General features: G+C 33.0%; 2 protein-coding genes and 1 pseudogene across 6 annotated transcripts; 1 reads left to right on the forward strand and 2 right to left on the reverse strand.

Annotated features, from left to right (window-relative positions):
* Positions 1-4828: 4828 nt before the first annotated feature.
* LOC117912774 (serine/arginine-rich splicing factor RSZ22-like) lies at positions 4829-11293 on the reverse strand. Of its 5 annotated transcripts, none has more exons than XR_004651038.1 (8): positions 11185-11293; positions 10811-10885; positions 10145-10247; positions 8510-8598; positions 7196-7412; positions 6699-6815; positions 5556-6186; positions 4829-5305 (listed from the first exon to the last, which is right to left on the reverse strand). XR_004651038.1 is itself a non-coding variant. In XM_034827475.1 (7 exons), exons 3-7 carry the CDS (start codon positions 10231-10233, stop codon positions 6150-6152), a joined length of 549 nt encoding a protein of 182 aa, XP_034683366.1. In that variant the 5' UTR covers positions 10234-10247; positions 10811-10885; positions 11185-11293; the 3' UTR covers positions 4829-6149. The 5 variants fall into 5 exon arrangements, 3 of the variants coding, with proteins under 3 accessions (XP_034683366.1, XP_034683369.1, XP_034683368.1); XR_004651037.1 differs by having other exon boundaries at positions 4829-5423; XM_034827475.1 differs by having other exon boundaries at positions 4829-6186.
* A 1179-nt stretch (positions 11294-12472) lies between these two features.
* On the reverse strand, positions 12473-13172 carry LOC117913216 (annotated as a pseudogene).
* Positions 13173-15839: 2667 nt separating this feature from the next.
* On the forward strand, positions 15840-16618 carry LOC117912183 (EG45-like domain containing protein). Its single transcript, XM_034826683.1, has 3 exons — positions 15840-16047; positions 16138-16420; positions 16514-16618. The coding sequence occupies exons 1-3, from the start codon at positions 15918-15920 to the stop codon at positions 16518-16520; spliced, it is 420 nt and encodes a 139-aa protein (XP_034682574.1). The 5' UTR covers positions 15840-15917; the 3' UTR covers positions 16521-16618.
* The last annotated feature ends 309 nt before the right edge of the window (positions 16619-16927 follow it).

Consider the following 16927-nt stretch of genomic DNA (forward strand, 5'->3'; position numbering starts at 1 on the left):
CACATTTTCTAACCATCAACATAATAATACATAATTTTAAATTTGGATAGCGTGAGTTAATGAGTTAATGGAACTGAAATATTTCTAACCGAAAATTTTGATTTTTTAAGTATTAAAAATATTAGAAATACTTTATAAAATTACGATGTATTTTTATATCTCGTGCCCCTTTGCATTTATTTATTTATTATCTTTTTTGTTGTTTCAAAATAAGAATGGGCTTCATTTTTACAAAAGTCCAACATGGTGACACATTAGGTTGGCCCTTTCAAAACCAAGGCAATCTGAATATTGTATCTCTCATTAAAGAATCTGCTTAAAATCTTGATGCAAGAAGTTTGCTAATATTAACTTTTTCTCTATTATTATTCTGGTAAAGCATTGGATTGAAGGACAATGAAAGGAAAGAATACAACTTCACATAACACTAAAACAAATAAAAACTTTTAGACCCTGATTAAGCTAGGCTTAAATTTTATGGAAAATGTTATGGTATCGAAGTGATACCTACCAAACTTCAAATCCAAACGATACTTACCCAACTTCAAATGTGGACCATCGAATATGTATGATGAAATTATACTATTGAATAAAGTTACAAACAAATAAGAATAAGGTCCAAGGATATAAATGAATAAGATCGAGTATAAACAATGAGATGAAAAATTGTATATGACTGTACTTGATTGGTGGTGTTTTTTTTGTCTTTATCAATTCAATATTGTAAGTGAACCCTTATTTCATATCGTTGTTACAATTGAAAGAAAAAAAAAAAAAAATGAGAGGGAAAAAAGAGAAACAAACGTTGTGAAACATAGATTCAAATTTTATTTTTTTTCCAAATTTAAGAAAAACTTGTATTAAAATGAACTTATAACTTAAAAATAAAAGCTTAATATAGAAGTTCGAATAATGTTACTTCTAATGAAAGCTTTTTAATTTAGACGGAAAATTAATTTCATGGTTGAAATACTTTATAACATTAAAATTGTCTTAATGAAATTATGAATTTGACTTCAATTTTTAACTTCTAATGAAAGCCAAAAATTAGAAGTTAGTTCCAAGTGATGTGATAACCTCCTGCCCAAAGAGAAAATTTCACAATTATTGTCTATAGGTTTGCAAAATTTAAATTTTTTGCAAATTAGAATAATATGAATAATCTCCACATGACATAATTAAAATTTTTATATTGGGATTCTACCCTAGAGAGTATAGGATGTACAAAATTTTGGTCATGGATGGGATGGTTGGTATGGATGGTTTGCCTTCACTCTATACAAACACCTTTGCTACCATGTTTGATTTTTGGGAAAGTATTAAAGAAAGAAAGAAAAAAGATTACTAAAAAACATGGTTTTCTTATATTTAATTTTTCTATAAAAAAATGCAAAATAAAATATTAATAATAATAATTAAAATTAGTTAAAAATTTATATATTTTAAAATTATTTACTTTTACATAGAAGGAAAAAATATAAGTAGAATGACGACTTTAAATCTATTTTGTATTTTTCCTCAATTTTTTCGAGAACTAAACATACTCTTCAATTTTTTAGACCATATTTTTAATTTAGAAAACACATTATACAATATTTTAATAATCAAAAGAAAAAATAATTTAAAAAATATATATTTTGAATATAAATTATTTTTTAAAACAAATTTTACGTATTTTCATATGTTTTTTTATTGGGTGTTTCAAATAATAATTAAAATATGGAGAAGATTTTATAATTTTTTACAATATACATAGATATCTCTCCTTCTTTGAAAATAAGTTGAGAGAAATATTTTTATAATTAAATTTCTAAATACAATTTTGTTTCCAAAAATAATTGATTTTTTTTAAAATTGTTTTCTAAAAAAAAAAAATGTTTCCAAAACGGCAGTTTTAAAACATGAAGTGGAATAATTTTCCATTACATTTTCATTTTTTTTCTATATTTTTTAAACTAGAAGTATTGTCATTTCTCTCTGCAAACATCACCTCTACATATATATAGTTGAGAAATACTTCTATATATATATATATATATATATGAAAAATTCTATTTCCAACAAAGTGCCCATGGATATAATGCCAGTATCTCCCCACAAATATCTACTGAATCAGACAAAATCTTCATTCAGGAGTCAGGATATTCTTCTTAATCCACTTGAGCCTGTTTGGACAGAAAGAAACTGAAGTGGGAAAAAGGAAAAAGAAGGAAAAGAAGAGATAGAAGAAAATAAAAAATATTTTTTTTTGAAAAATTTAAACAAATTAGGAGTAAATCTAAAATTTAAGCAGATTAGGAATAAATGAGATTTCGGATGTTATTGTCTGTATGATTAGAACATGATTCAAATATGGTAACTCGCTCCAAATGTTCTCTCGTTCCTAAGCTCGTTGAGTAATCTCAAAAACATAAAAAGAAACTGAAAATAAAAATTTAAGGGTGTATTTGGAAAATGTTTTCAAAAATAGTTTTTGAAAACGGTTATTGGATGTTCTATAAAATAAAAATCTGTTTTAAACTTTCAAATGTTTTTAAAAATAATTTTTATGTTTAATGTTTTATTTTAATCATTTTATATAGTTATTTTTTAAAACAATTTTTTTTAAAAAATTAATGAAAACAATAAAAAATAATTTAAAGATATTATCTAAAAACATCTTTTTTTTTATTCTTAAAAATAAAAAACAAAAAATAATTTTTGATTGTTAAACATGTTTTACTAATTTTTTACTCTAAAAAATAGAAAATTGTTGTTCAAAACAATTAACGAACAAATCCTAAATATTTGTTTTTTAGATTTAAAAATACTAAAAAAATTACTTAAAGTATCCCGACTCTAAATATCTTGTGAAAAGGTGTCGTATAAAACTAAAAAGTACTTCCACAAAAAACAAAATATCCCATAATAAAAAATGAAAACGAGTTCATAAACAATTAAAAATGGATAATGGAAATAATAATAATAATAATAATAATAATAAGTTGGCCACCTTTGACACTGGTAATGGGGCAGAGTGAGGTGCATGAAAAGTGACACCTCTTATTCAAAGCATATGATATAAAGAGTGAGTTAGTGGCATGAAGGTGTGTGGATGGATCACATCTAGCACTTTTTTACTCCATGAATGAGACACCTCCCCATGCCCAAAATATTCCAACATGTGGTCTACACTCATGCTTCACAAATTTATTCACTATTTTCACTTTTTATTTTTCAATCAAATTACAAAAGAAGTGAACCAACCAAGTGGGTCAAAAATTTAAATATTTCCCTTTCAATTATTGTCACAATTTTTTATTTTTTTTTAAATTAAAGTTAAATGGGGAAGCATATGGTGTATGGCTTTTGTTAATGGTAAAACAAGTCTGCAAGTATTAAAAGCAACAAAAGTTCTCTTAAAGAAAGCATATTTAGAGCCTTTTAGGAGATATTTTAAGAAAAGGTAAAAGTGTTTAAAAGTAAATACTCTTAAAGCATTTGTTTTTAGTTTATGTTCAAATACTAAAGCATCGTTTGGATATATTTCTATTTTTTTTATTTTTTATTTTAAAAATTGAGGTATTAAAAAATATTAGTGAAGTATGGATAAGGTAAGAATATTTAAAGAAATGTGTGGCATTGTAAAATAGGAGAGCACATTCAATGAATCCCAAGTCCCAAACTACTATCCACACCAAACAGATGAGACAATGGGGATTGGGGACTACCATTCTCTTGGCAACTCTTAAATGAAGTGGGTCTATGTTGGGATGAATTTAGTGATGCTTTTCCAAACTACTAAAATAAATTATTATTTTATTTTATATTTTGAATTCATTTTAAGACTGATTTTCAAAGGGTTAAAAGCATATCTACAAGTGTCATTACCTTTTATAAAAATGAGATTATTAGCTAAGTTATCAAATTTTGAAGTTGGGCCTCACACCCAATAACGCTTCTTCCAAAAATAATATATTACAAAATACCATGAAATTCTGTCTTTCGATATAAAATTTTTCATTCACACTATATATTAAAAATGTTTGTGCATGATTTTGATGAAAAAAATAATTTCCCTTTATTTTTCAAAAATGAAACTACACGTGTAAAAAAACATGTTGTGGCACAACAATGATGTGGGAGTAAATTGGGGCGATAAAAAGGGTGATGACGTGAGTTATTAAGTTGTTGGGGATTCAGAGAGAAAAAATGTGGAAGCTGAGTCATCCCATTTGTTGCTCTACTCATGCTTCCCCCACTTCATTTCCACTTATTAATATCATCACCAACACTTTGGTGAAACACATGATTTTAAGCTTGACTACCACCACCACCCCCACCACCACCGCCACCACCACCTCCCCACCCCCCACCATATCCAAAATATAATTCCTATTAATCTACCCACTTTTTGTTACTTTCTCTCTAATGTGTACCATTTTCCATGCCGGTTTTTCCCTTTTAATAAGAATATGAATGATGGTATAATTGGCAATCACCACCTGAATAGACACGTACGCATACGACCGTAGAATCGCACGCATATACAAAATCAATAATACAGTCTCCATTTAACTGAACATTCAAGCCTTGTGTTTCTGATTTAACTGAATACTTTTAGTTGAAAGAAAACTTATTTTATGCTCACTCTCCCTTATGTCGTTTCTTCGAATCATCACGTGCCTGATTTAAGCAGGAAGAGAGAAAAAAAAAGGTCGAAAAAAAAACCCATGCTTTGAGACATTTTTCTTTTCTAAAAGAATTTGAACTCACGAATTAATTCTATCAAAACTGTTGCAAAGGCTAACAATATGGAATCCTACCCTATTGAGAGAGAAAAAAATGATTAAAGATGATAAGATTATGTTGGGGTATGATAATAAAAAATAATAACGTTTATTATTTTTTTCAACACACAGAAATCAAACAGACAGGAATCGGAAACTTAAATTGATTTTACACTAGCAAAAACTCATAATAGCAGAGGTGCTTGTTGCATGGGGCTGCTACCAAACCATTCCGGGGGTAGCCACAACTAAAAATCTTTGAATGCCGGAGTCTATTTGTGTTTGGCAGAGAAAATGACGGTTTAAATAAGCGTCGCAAAGTGTGGAGAGACCAATGGACGTAGAGATCAATTAAAAATGGTCATGGTGTTGCCCAAGGAGAAGAATACCTTCCGGAGAGAGAACCCAAACAACACCAGAATCGTACCTAAGAGCTGCTGGTTTTGCAGCATCATTTTAAATCAAGGACATGGACGACGCTCATAAATCAAACGAAACCAAACCAAGCCACTCGCAGCTTTGTCGGGACCTGAAACCTGAACCCATCATTGAAGCTCTCTCCATCTAAGATAATTATCATTGGTCAAGTAAGGCCCCCTCAAAAAACATGTTGGAAGACTCCCACATGGGTTTTAATTTATTTTCCTGTCATCTCTGTAACCAGATATAACAATTAGAAAAAGAGTAGCCGTATTTTCTTTCATAAGAGTTGGTGTATAATCCTGCCATTATATCCGTTTCTAAAGACCCCACCGACACCCAACTCCTTGAAAACAGATTAAATACCTGCCTGAAGTGTTTGAAGCAGCTCTTCCACCACCCCCTTTTAGGTTTATATAAAAGAAGAATTTGGAGGAGGGCGGGCGCATCACAGCTGAAGATTCTCATTCATTCACATACAGAAGAAGCATCTAGTGATCATGTAGCTTTGGCAGAGAGAGAGGGACCCACAATCAATTCAAAAATTGAAGATCCCAAAAGCAGGGCAGCGAAGATCGCCAACCATAGGGGAGAGAGTGTAGTAGTAGTAGTAGATGCACAAAACCAATGATGCAGAACCGTGGAGAGAAGACAACCTCAACACAGAGAAAAGCATAAATCTTTAGCATTGTTCTTCATATTTGGTTTTAACTTCACTAGATTTATAGAAATTGACCTTAAAAATCCTTAAAAGCTTAAGGCTTATAAAAAGAAACTAGTGTTGATTAAAGAAAAAGATAACGAACTTAATAATCAAGAAAGGTAGAAACTTATCCAAATCCAAGAGTCGAGGCTGAGGGCGACGCCCGAATTAAACATAGTTGTAATGAAGCCAACCAAACTAACACACTTAAATGCCCAGTATTCCCCTCAATAGTCAAGTCACCGAGCTTGCAAAACTCAGCTTCTGCTTCTGCGTCGCTCTCTAAGACCATTTCTGCAACAAAATTCCACCAAAAAAAAGCAAATATTAGAGGTGTTCAGGGTATGACAGTAATAAATCAACTGTTTTAGTCCCAGATTGGATAACACATCATAGTATGCACATGCATGTGCTTGAATGTGTAATTGAGGGAAACATGACCGATTGATGAGTGCCTTGTAGCGTAAGCAAAGAGCTACTACATGCCAGTCAATCTTCCATGTCCCTCTAACAAAACATACAAATCAAAGCAGATACAGCTGGATGTTGAAATTTGAATGTCAAAGAATTCAAAAGAATATCTCAGTAATTATGCTGGACAAGCATGGTCTAAACCAAACCTTCACCAACATGAAGAAGGAAATCAATTATAAGTGATCTCATTTCACAGCCCATTCACTGCTAATAAGATTATTTGTCAACAAAAGCCTGATAATCTTCCAAAAAGAACTTTTTCCCTAATTGTTATATAAACCAAAAAATTAGTAAAAAGATGCAAAATAAAACCAAAGTTTTAGGAACTTCACCCATTGGCATATGGCAATTCCTCACGTCCACGATATCCTGGTGACCTGCTATAGCTGCGCCCACGAGGAGACAAACTGCGGCGTCTAGGGGATCGCCCGCGGGGACTATAGCTCCTGCTTTTAGAGCATCAAGACGCATTAGATCACAAGTACACAAGTTTAATGAAGTTAAAGATTGCAGAAATCCTCATGTTTGCCAAGTTCCCATAAATTTTAGAGCAAGCTGACCCAAAACTTAAAATTGCCAAGAGTGAACATGAATCCCTGGAGTAGAAGCCATTAATCACTAAGCACTTGCACAGCTCAGTCTTGAGGTTCAGAGAAAGGAAGTGAATGTGAATTTTTCTCTGAACAAAACCTCTATCCACAAAAATAATCTCCCTTCCACCTCCCAACAAGGTGGAAGTGGGGGGTTGGAAAAAAAGGCTGGCAACCAGTCCAATAAACCACAATAATAGAACTGATAAAAATAGAACATGTTCCTCAAACCATCTCACCTACGACCGTAACTTGGGCTCCTGCGGTACCTAGGGCTGCGACTGCGACGTCTTCCAGAACCACCACGCAAACGGCATTCACGGGCAAAGTGACCAGGTTCACCACACTCGTAGCATTTCAAATCAGAACCACCAGATCGACCACGACCTCCTCCACGACCACCACCACCCCCACCTCTAGAGTTATGAGAAAGCTCAACTCTCCAGCCATTTTTACCTGTTCCAAAATTTAAAAAAAAAAAACATATTCAAAAGGAAAGGTTTAGATATGGTACACAAGTAAGACAGCTTTAGGGTAAAAATACCAGCCACTAATTGTTAAAACCTGAAACCATGTAAAAAAATAGGCCCCAGCATACAGCTAGAAATAAAACATGTTGAAGATTTTATTTCTTTGAAAGAAAAATATAACCATGATGCATCTCTTACACTCACCAATAACAATGATATAATGCAATGCTTCACCTAAACCAGCGACATGATCCTTCAATACATGTTCAGTTCCATACATAATAAGAACAACCAATCCAGCTATCAGATCAAGAGCTAAAGTTCTCTTTTCTATGTAACTTCTTAGAATGGACCAAAGGGGATCTAGGGGTTGAGTCCTTGTCTATGATTGGTTTTATCGATTGGTTAGGCTGTCAATAAGGGGAGGGTTTTCTAGTATACTTACTGTGTACTTTATGTAGCTTTTTTTGGCTCTTTAATCTATTGCTCTTTTGCTTATAAAAAAATTAATAATAATAATAATAACTACCAATCTAGATATGCATCTTGTAGTTTTAAGGAATCACGTGCCCCTTGCACTGATCTCTTTTCTTCTGTATTTTGGGGGGCTTTTGTGTGAGATGCCGATATGTCCCATAACGTGAGTTCAATTAACAACATAATTATGCCAATAGAAAAACTAAATTATGTTTGAACTTAGTTGATGAACTCAGAAAGAGATAAATTTCTTCTACTCAGATATTTCTTCACACAGTGCAATGACCAATGGGATATAACCCATTACTTTGGACCTGGTGTACCTGGTCATTATCTAGCATCCCTCTCATCATACAAACAAAACCATCAACACGATCGAAACACAACAACATGAAACCCAAAAAGCCCCAAAACCCAACACAGAACAGAATATTCTTTCTTACCCTGAATAGCAATGAAAATTAATAATAATTATTGAGGTGAAGAGGAAGACAAACTTGTCCAGAAATTAGAGAAAGGCGATGAAATGGTTGTTGGCATGAGGTTCAAGCATAGAGAAAATTCAAGAACAATAAACACCATTACAAGAAAATCTTTAATACATACCATCTAATTCACGAATTGCATCTTGTGCATCTCTACGGTCATCAAAGTCGATAAAAGCATAGCCTGGTGGTCTGCGTGCAACCCAGACACTGCACATAAAACATTTCAGAAAATTAAGAAATTCTGAAATAAAAATTGTCTGCATAATGGACTCAATGGTGTTACTCCAAACCTTAAACAAAAACTTAATCATTTATTGGACAAGTGAAACATATTTAAACAACTGGCATCATTCTATACAATGATTGCCCCTTCCAGGGGTAGCACCAGAGGTGTTAAGTAAAGTGGAGAAACCAAGCAAAAATGCAGTAGTAAATCATGTAACTGTAAAACTTTATAAACAAGGATTCAAGCCATGTATTGGACATGTTAACACATCTCAACCATAGGCATCATTGAATACAATGATTGCCCCTCCCAGCACCAAAGGCGGTAAGGAAAGTGGGAAATGATATCACTGCCATAGACAAATAGTTTCATAATACGATTATGATGCTACAAGTCAAATCCTGCACAATTTGGAACCTAAAAGTCTTCCTATAATGACATGTCTTGGTTCCAGCTCATTCATGTATGCTTCTTAAAAAATATCAGAACTTCTATTGGTTCTATCACTATTATTGTAACTTAAAACTAATTCCCAAAATTGTCCTCTGGGATCCATGTGTCAATCCAGTCCGACATATTTATGCTCAAGACCTTAAGTACCAGCACCAGCATCATATTTCACATTAGAAGTGCAATACACTCTATCTAATGAATCCAATTTTGAATCCAAAGGGTCAAAATATTGCACATGTAAGATCTAGGAGGGATCATGGGTCAATTTGAGCCTTCTTGCACAAATGTGCAGATAGAAAAAAAATTCAGTGGCTTATTCTAGTGACAATCACCCTGTGGAAGATGGAAAGCTAACTCCAAAGAAATTCTGAATTTGCAAATGCCTGCGTCCTTGTTCTCGTTTGACCTTATCCCTTCTTATCTATGATTTCAGTCTTTTCCCCTCTATTTCTTCTTCATGCAAGAAATTTTAGACTTCCATTTTAAAAAAGACAAAACTAATGCCAAATGTAGCTTCTGCCCGTCTCTTCCTGCTAAGCAATAAAACAGTCTATTAAGTATTTACCTTTAAAAAGATCCTAAGCTACCAAAGAAGGATGTATATTAATAACTTTTTAAGGGGTTTGGAACTGCCAAGGAGGCACCAAAGTCCTAGTTGTAAAGGCAATAATAACATTTCAAGATAATTCCAGCACAACAAACATTTTCATTAGTTGGACCATTATTATGTTACTGGTATAACTAAACAAGAAAGTCTCATAACATACAGGAAGATGGGGAATACATTTTCCCCGTGCTCTGATTTTTAAAACTTCTAAAGAGGAAAAAAGGGAAAAACAAACAAAGCTCAACTTTCTCAGATGCAAACTCCAGTCATTATGTTGCATGCATAGAAGTAAAAAACCATCCCAGAACTAGCATCAAAATGGAATGTATAAGAGATAAGCATCTAAACAGCAAACAAAAATCTGAGAAGTAACTGAGAAAAGCATCTAAACAGCAAACAGAAATCTGAGAAGTAACTGAATGCTAATTAATCAAATGTTTTAAAGGAAGATTTCAAAATTGTTATACCTCCTTATAACTCCAAAAACACGAAACTCATCTTCAAGTTCTCGCTCAGTAACTCGTGGATCCAAATTTCCCACATAGACACGAGACATTGTTTCAAATATTCCTGTCAATCACATCCAACAGAAATTAAACAAGTTCATTTTTAATCCAAATCAAAACATAATGTAAGCAAAAATCATCGCAAAGCTAAAGAATCAATTCAATTAAAGTTTAATAGAAATAAAGCACTGTTCAACCTATGACGTGTATCCTTTAAGAAACAAATATCCAAATGATATCAAGAAAACGAGCTGCACATAGTCCCTGTGTAGCCCACAATAGATTGACTTACACAATAACACTCGAGTATGTGCAAACCCAAAACAGATAAAGGGTGAGCAATTAAATATCCAAATCTTTTCTCCATGGCTTACCTAAGAACAGATGATAAATTATCCAAATCTTTCATCATAAACTATATGATAAGAATAAAATCCAAACAAACAGATCTTGAACTCTAGCATGATAATACCCTCTGGAGGCCGAAAAATATAGCACAAGATCAAAGATTTTAATTCTACCCCATGTAAATTACCAAAAGAAGATAGACATGAAAAGATTCTCTCCCAGAAACTCCATTTGGATCTCAACAAGAAAGGGGGAAGGAATGAAAGCATGGTAAATTACCAAAAGAGTTTCCTTCTTCAACCCGTTTCCAGAGCTTTCCTCTCCAAGATCCAAAGGAGCCCTAGGAACTATTTACTGTCAAAACAAACAGAACAAGGGAAAATTTTGAAATTTGAACAAATCCCTAATTTCCGCATAGGAAATTTCTCATAATTTCAAACATATTAAACGAAATCATATCTAGCAAAAATAGATAACAAGAAAAAATCAATAAAATACTAGGCAAGAAAAACTGAAAATCAACAAAGGCATAAAAGAGGGAAAAATAAATAAAAAAAATCAACGCAAGCAATAAAAAAAGAATCTGAACCCAATAGGGCCGAAAGAAAAAGCGGTTTAGCGACAGAAAGAGGTTTAGAGAGAAGGAGACGAACCTGAAGGGTTTAGCTGAAACCCTAAAAACTTTCTCACTGTTTCTCTCGCTTTCTCGCCTCTGTTTGGATCGCCCGTAGTTAGGGCAAGATGCCTGTGGAGATGGAAATATATAGAGGGAGGAAAAACCACTCAGGCCCTACAATTTAGCCTTATATCAAAAGTACCCCAAAATTTGGAGTTTTTATGGGATTTCAGGCCTAAAACCATCACACCTGTGGGGACGAGATTGGGTTCCTGGATGGCCAATTAATAAAATATACATTTTATTTTATTTTATTTTATTTTTTCCTTCTTCAACACACAAAATAAGAATGATAAGTTCACTTCCTATAAAATAAAGTATATATAAAAAAATTAATTTCTTGGTAAATTATATCTACTTTTATACAATTAACTTTAAAAAATTAAATGAGGGAGAGTAGACATGGGAATGGGTTATAGAATTTTTATTATTTGGTTATTAGGATTTTTTTTTTTTTTTTTATGAAATAATTTCTAACTTGGTCTTAATGTTATAGAAGACATTTTACCTACTCAAAAACACATTTTCTCATATTAATTAACATTAAGACCAAGTTAGAAATTATTTCATAGTATTCCAAATATTAAATGATCCAATTTTAACACATTTCCTCAATTAACTAATATATTATATCAATGAAAATTTTATGAGTTTAGATAAATAAATGAAAAAAAAAATGATAGAGGTAAGGAAATACTATCACTAAAATCACGAGCCTACTAACGGTCAGAAGTATCCACCAACCCAACACCTTCAATATCCTCTTGGACCACTTATACTAAACTTTGAACTTTAACTATGTCTTAAGAGACCTAAAATGAGTCGATCAAAACTCAACCTCTCACTTTCCTTTTTCAAAGCATACTTAGAGTTCACATTAAACTCAATCTTGACTTCTTGAATCTGTATAAAAAGAAATTTGAGTTTTACCAGAAAAAAAATGATAAAATATGATACTAGAGATGAAATCTATATTGAATTAGACCTATTTTGAATTTTTTTTTCACTTCAAAGTTTTAAATCATAAAAATTGGTATTCTTAAGCTTCAACTTTGATTTTCAATTAAAGAATAAAAGATTAAAATTTGGTCGATCAATATATGACAATCTATCACCTTATAATCAGTTATCAACTCCTTTGATAATTTTCAATTATGATCAACTTAGAAATGTCAAGAGTCCAAGGGAGGATTAAATATCCATTTATTCTGCAATGGATATACTGCTAAGAGTTACATTCAGAGACAATGAAATGAAAGAGACGATTAATTCAGCTTCATAAAGAATTGAAGACCAGAGCAATCATTAATTCGCCATGTTTTCTTCAAAGCTACATGAAATCTTGTCTTTTCCCCATTCTTCAGATTCTGCATGTATCAAAGAGAACAGTAAGTAAAAAAGAAAAAAGAAAAAAGAAAAAGCCTCCGAAGCCAAACGAATTAAGTATATATAAGATGAAGAGAACAGACTGTTGGTAAGAGATGTTGATAACTCCGGCATTAGTATCGCAATGGATTCAAATGCCTCTTGCGACAAATCAATGGTGCCCCTACATGAGCCTGGGGGGCAATGGTCCACAATCTTCACAACCGCTGAGCCACTTCCCAAGCATGGTTCTGGAGTTCCCTCGTTTGTTCCGCTCAGGCAAGTCACTTGATACATCTGACCACAAGCCCCACCATCGTTCCAAAACACATCACTGGCTGCTGCAATCATCACTCCATCATCTTCGAACCCATAACAAGCTGACGCTGCATATCAGATTGAAGAAAAAAAATTAAAAATTACTAGAACATACACAATTTCATCTTCTTCTAGCTAAACACATTAATGCTTACGGGTGTATGGAGGAGTGTAATATGTTGCAGTTCCTGAATCCTGAGCTGAAGTCAGTGAAATGGAGCTCAAACTCAAGATTAATAATGCAGTGAGAGAGACCAAGGAGGAATGCAACTGGATTGCCATGAAGCAACAGGAACCAAAAATAATGATAACTACGTATGCTTTTCAATAAGCGCTTATACTTCTATATGGTAGCTCTTTCTTATGCTGCTGTGCTTAGATAGCATAAAGGGAATGCTTATTTATAGGGACTGAACCAGTACTTCTTGGAAAATATCACATAGTAAATATAGTGGAATACAATGTTAGTCAGATCTCAAGAGAGAATATCTCCATGGAATATATTCACATAAACGATTCTTATATTATTGCATGGGTCGGCCAAGCAGGCTGTATTTAGGAAATCTGGAGAGAGAGATCCTTCAACCAGATGTTTGCATAAATCCAGAAAGAGATATTGGATGCAGATCTTTGTTGAGCCATATGTTATAAATTGTATGACCTTTACGAGGCCGGCATTTTCTTGTGCTGCACATTGGATATATACACTATTACAATGGTCCTGCTCCTATCTGTTAAGCTAAAATCTCAGCTTTGTGATGATTTATTAATTGAGTTGATAAATTCAAAGGATAGTTCTTAAGGTGCTAATTTATTTTTAATTCCTAACTCCCAAGGAATTAGAACAACTGCAAAAAAATTTCTGTTTCATTTTGGAAAATTTGATTGCTTCAGTTAATTATAGGACCCAAATTTTATCAGATTCCTGAACAGGTCACACTTTCCCAGCTAAACAAACTTTGTTTTGGTAACGCAAGTTGAATTTATTGTCATTAATGATTCAAGTCTTAGTAAAATTGCCTGAGATGAATTGAAGTTCTGTCAAATCTTAATTGTAATTTCAATTTCTACAACCATAAGTTTTTGTTAATCAAAATCACGCACCCACAAATAGCAAATTAAGAAAAACATGAGATTTTAATATGATTTGACGATTAATGTGAATCGAGTTATTGAATTAATTGGGAAAACTATACGAGAATAGTACTATTCAACATTGATTAGACCGCGCACTACACTAGTTGACACTGTCAAGGGGAAATCTCCTTGTTGTGTAGTGCTAGATATTTCTTTACAATATTTTAACTATAGTCTCTCGATAAGACTTGATAGCAAACCCCTATGGTATTAATCAGCTTACACTTTATAGCTAAAGAGAGTATATGATGTGTTTGTTGGTTTACATGTCAATACCCATTGATGCATGCACCAAATACAACCAGAGTGGTGATCTATTGGACTAATGCAACATGACCCATCTTAAAGAAGCCTTCTTACACAATTCCTTGAGTCATGCTACTAAATTGATAATGATCAGCATTGATTGGTTTAGGATTAGATGATTCTGTGTTTCTTAATCTATTGATTTAAACTAAGAAATAGGAACATGAAGGGGGATACTTCTTAATTGGGGATGTCTCTCAATTGGTGCAACCTGCACAATCAAGTAGTACCAACTATAGTGATGGTACTACTTGATTACTTATGTTTTCTCTCCCATAATTACTTTCTTATTTTACTTATTTCCTTAATTTACTTTTCACCATGACACTCATTTTTTAACCGCTTTGTGATTTCCAATTGTGCTAAAACCTATAAAACCATAGTTTGTGTTTTTGAAAATTGCATGTTTTTGTATTAAATATTCTTTTTTAGGTTTGCTCTAACTAAGGTGGTGTTTATTTTTTTACTTAATTTTAAATAAAACTTTAATGTTTAATAGTGTTAAATATTAAGTTGTTTGTTTTTGTAGTATTTTATTTTTATTAAAAAGTAAAGAAAAATCAATATGTTATTTTTTCTATTTAGAAAAAATTATATATTTTGATTTTTTCTATTTAATAAAAAGTTTATAATAAGTCATAAAAAAAATAGAAAAACAAACTACCTAAATTTTGAAAACAAATTACTTTAAGTAAAAAAATGAAAAAAATAAACACCACCTAAATCTTCGAGGGGTTTAAGATAATTAAAGGTGATGCAAATAATTGAAAGTATTGTCATCTCATAACCCTATTCTTCAGACTCTTAATATCTTTTAAGAACAAATCTGAAAAGTCCACTAATCGTGTTCTTTTTTTCTTGCATATCTCCACCTCCTGCTTTCTTCCTTCTCTTTTGCCCTAGGGGTAATATCTCTCCTCTCCGGCCACCTAATCTCTTTATTGCTCCATCAATAATGCATTATATTTACCCTAAAAGGTCAATCTCATAAAATTGGCCACTAATAAGCTGCTGCATGTAAGCCTGGAAGCTCAATTAATTAAAAATCATCACGAAAGGAGAGATTTTAGCTTAGTTGATAAGGACATGCATTGTAATATTGTATCCCATGTGCCGAATGCATATGGCCAATTAACCTTGTTAAGGTCGTACAACCTTTAACGTATAGCTAAACTAAGATCTGCATTAAATATTTCTCTCCGGCCGGATTTGTTCAAAATCTGGTTGAAGGATCACTCTCTCTCTCTCTCTCTCTCTCTCTCCCTCTTCCTAATTTCTTCACATTGTAAACCTCCTAAATACAGTCGCTTGGCCGACCCATGCAAATACATATATAAGAATTATTCATGTCAATATATTCCAAAGAATATCTCTATTGAGCCACAACTAACATTGTATTCAACTATATGTACTATATAATATTTGCCAAGCAGTGCTGCTCAAGTTCCTATAAATAACCATTCCCTTCTTGCTATTTAAGCATAACTGCGTGTGAAAGAGCTGCTATAAGTGCTTATAGAGAAACATAATCTTCATTTTTGGTCCCTTTTATTTCGTCTCATCCAACAACACAACCTGCAAACAATGGCAGTGCAGTTGCATTTCTCCTTTGTCTCCCTCACTGCATTATTCATCTTGAGTTTGAGCTCCATTAATTCACTGACATCAGCTCAGGATTCAGGAACTGCAACATATTACACCCCTCCATACACACGTAAGCCTCACTGTACCTAGAAGAAGGTGAAATGGCAACCTATTTTTTATCTTCCAAGGTACTTAATTCTTTTCTTGGCTCTATGTGCAGCTTCTGCTTGCTATGGGTTCGAAGATGATGGAGTGATGATTGCAGCAGCCAGTGACACGTTTTGGAACGATGGTGGCGCTTGCGGTCAGATGTATCAAGTGACCTGCCTGAGTGGAACAAACGAGGGAACTCCAGAACCATGCTTGGGAAGTGGCTCAGTGGTGGTGAAGATTGTGGACCATTGCCCCCCAGGCTCATGTAGGGGTACCATTGACTTGTCACAAGAGGCATTTGAATCCATTGCAGATACTGATGCTGGAGTTATCAACATCTCTTACCAACAGTGTGTACTCTTGTCATTATATATACTCAATTTGTTTGGCCTTTGGAGGCTTAGTTTATATACTGTTAATACATTTCTTATTGGTATATGCAGGATCTGAAGGAATTAGGGAAACGAGAAGACAATAAATAGCTTTGGAGGAAGCATCCCGAATTGATAATGGCTCTGATGTTCTACTCTTTATTAAGATGAATTGTCTCACAGAAGAGAAAAATTCATTTATATTCTTCCTGATAACAATTTAAGGTTCACTTATCCAATGGTTCTGTCACCAAGAACATAATGAAGAATATTTTGCGATCATCTTGTTAGAATGCCTATTCTTCGATAATACATTAGCATCATATATATATATATTTGAAGAACAAAATAGTAAAATTAGCTAATTAAATAGCCATTGAAAAAGGTAGCCTGAACCCAATTTGTCCAATTTGAACAATTCTGCTTGAATTCCCATTTCAAACCAAATTAGTTGTCATGTTACACTAAATCTCAGAACTGTGTTGA

The sequence above is a fragment of the Vitis riparia genome, chromosome 4, assembly GCF_004353265.1.
Source record: "Vitis riparia cultivar Riparia Gloire de Montpellier isolate 1030 chromosome 4, EGFV_Vit.rip_1.0, whole genome shotgun sequence".
In the NCBI taxonomy this organism is placed as follows: domain Eukaryota; kingdom Viridiplantae; phylum Streptophyta; class Magnoliopsida; order Vitales; family Vitaceae; genus Vitis; species Vitis riparia.

Excerpts from the sequence above, each read along its gene's own strand:
- LOC117912774 (XM_034827475.1), bottom strand. The coding sequence starts at position 10,233 with ATGTCTCGTGTCTATGTGGGAAATTTGGATCCACGAGTTACTGAGCGA. Across the intron at positions 8,599-10,144 it reads GTTTTTGGAGTTATAAGGAG|TGTCTGGGTTGCACGCAGAC; the intron begins GTATAACAATTT and ends TTTTATGTGCAG. Across the intron at positions 6,187-6,698 it reads GAATTGCCATATGCCAATGG|AAATGGTCTTAGAGAGCGAC; the intron begins GTGAAGTTCCTA and ends ATTTTGTTGCAG.
- LOC117912183 (XM_034826683.1), top strand. The coding sequence starts at position 15,918 with ATGGCAGTGCAGTTGCATTTCTCCTTTGTCTCCCTCACTGCATTATTC. Across the intron at positions 16,048-16,137 it reads TTACACCCCTCCATACACAC|CTTCTGCTTGCTATGGGTTC; the intron begins GTAAGCCTCACT and ends CTCTATGTGCAG.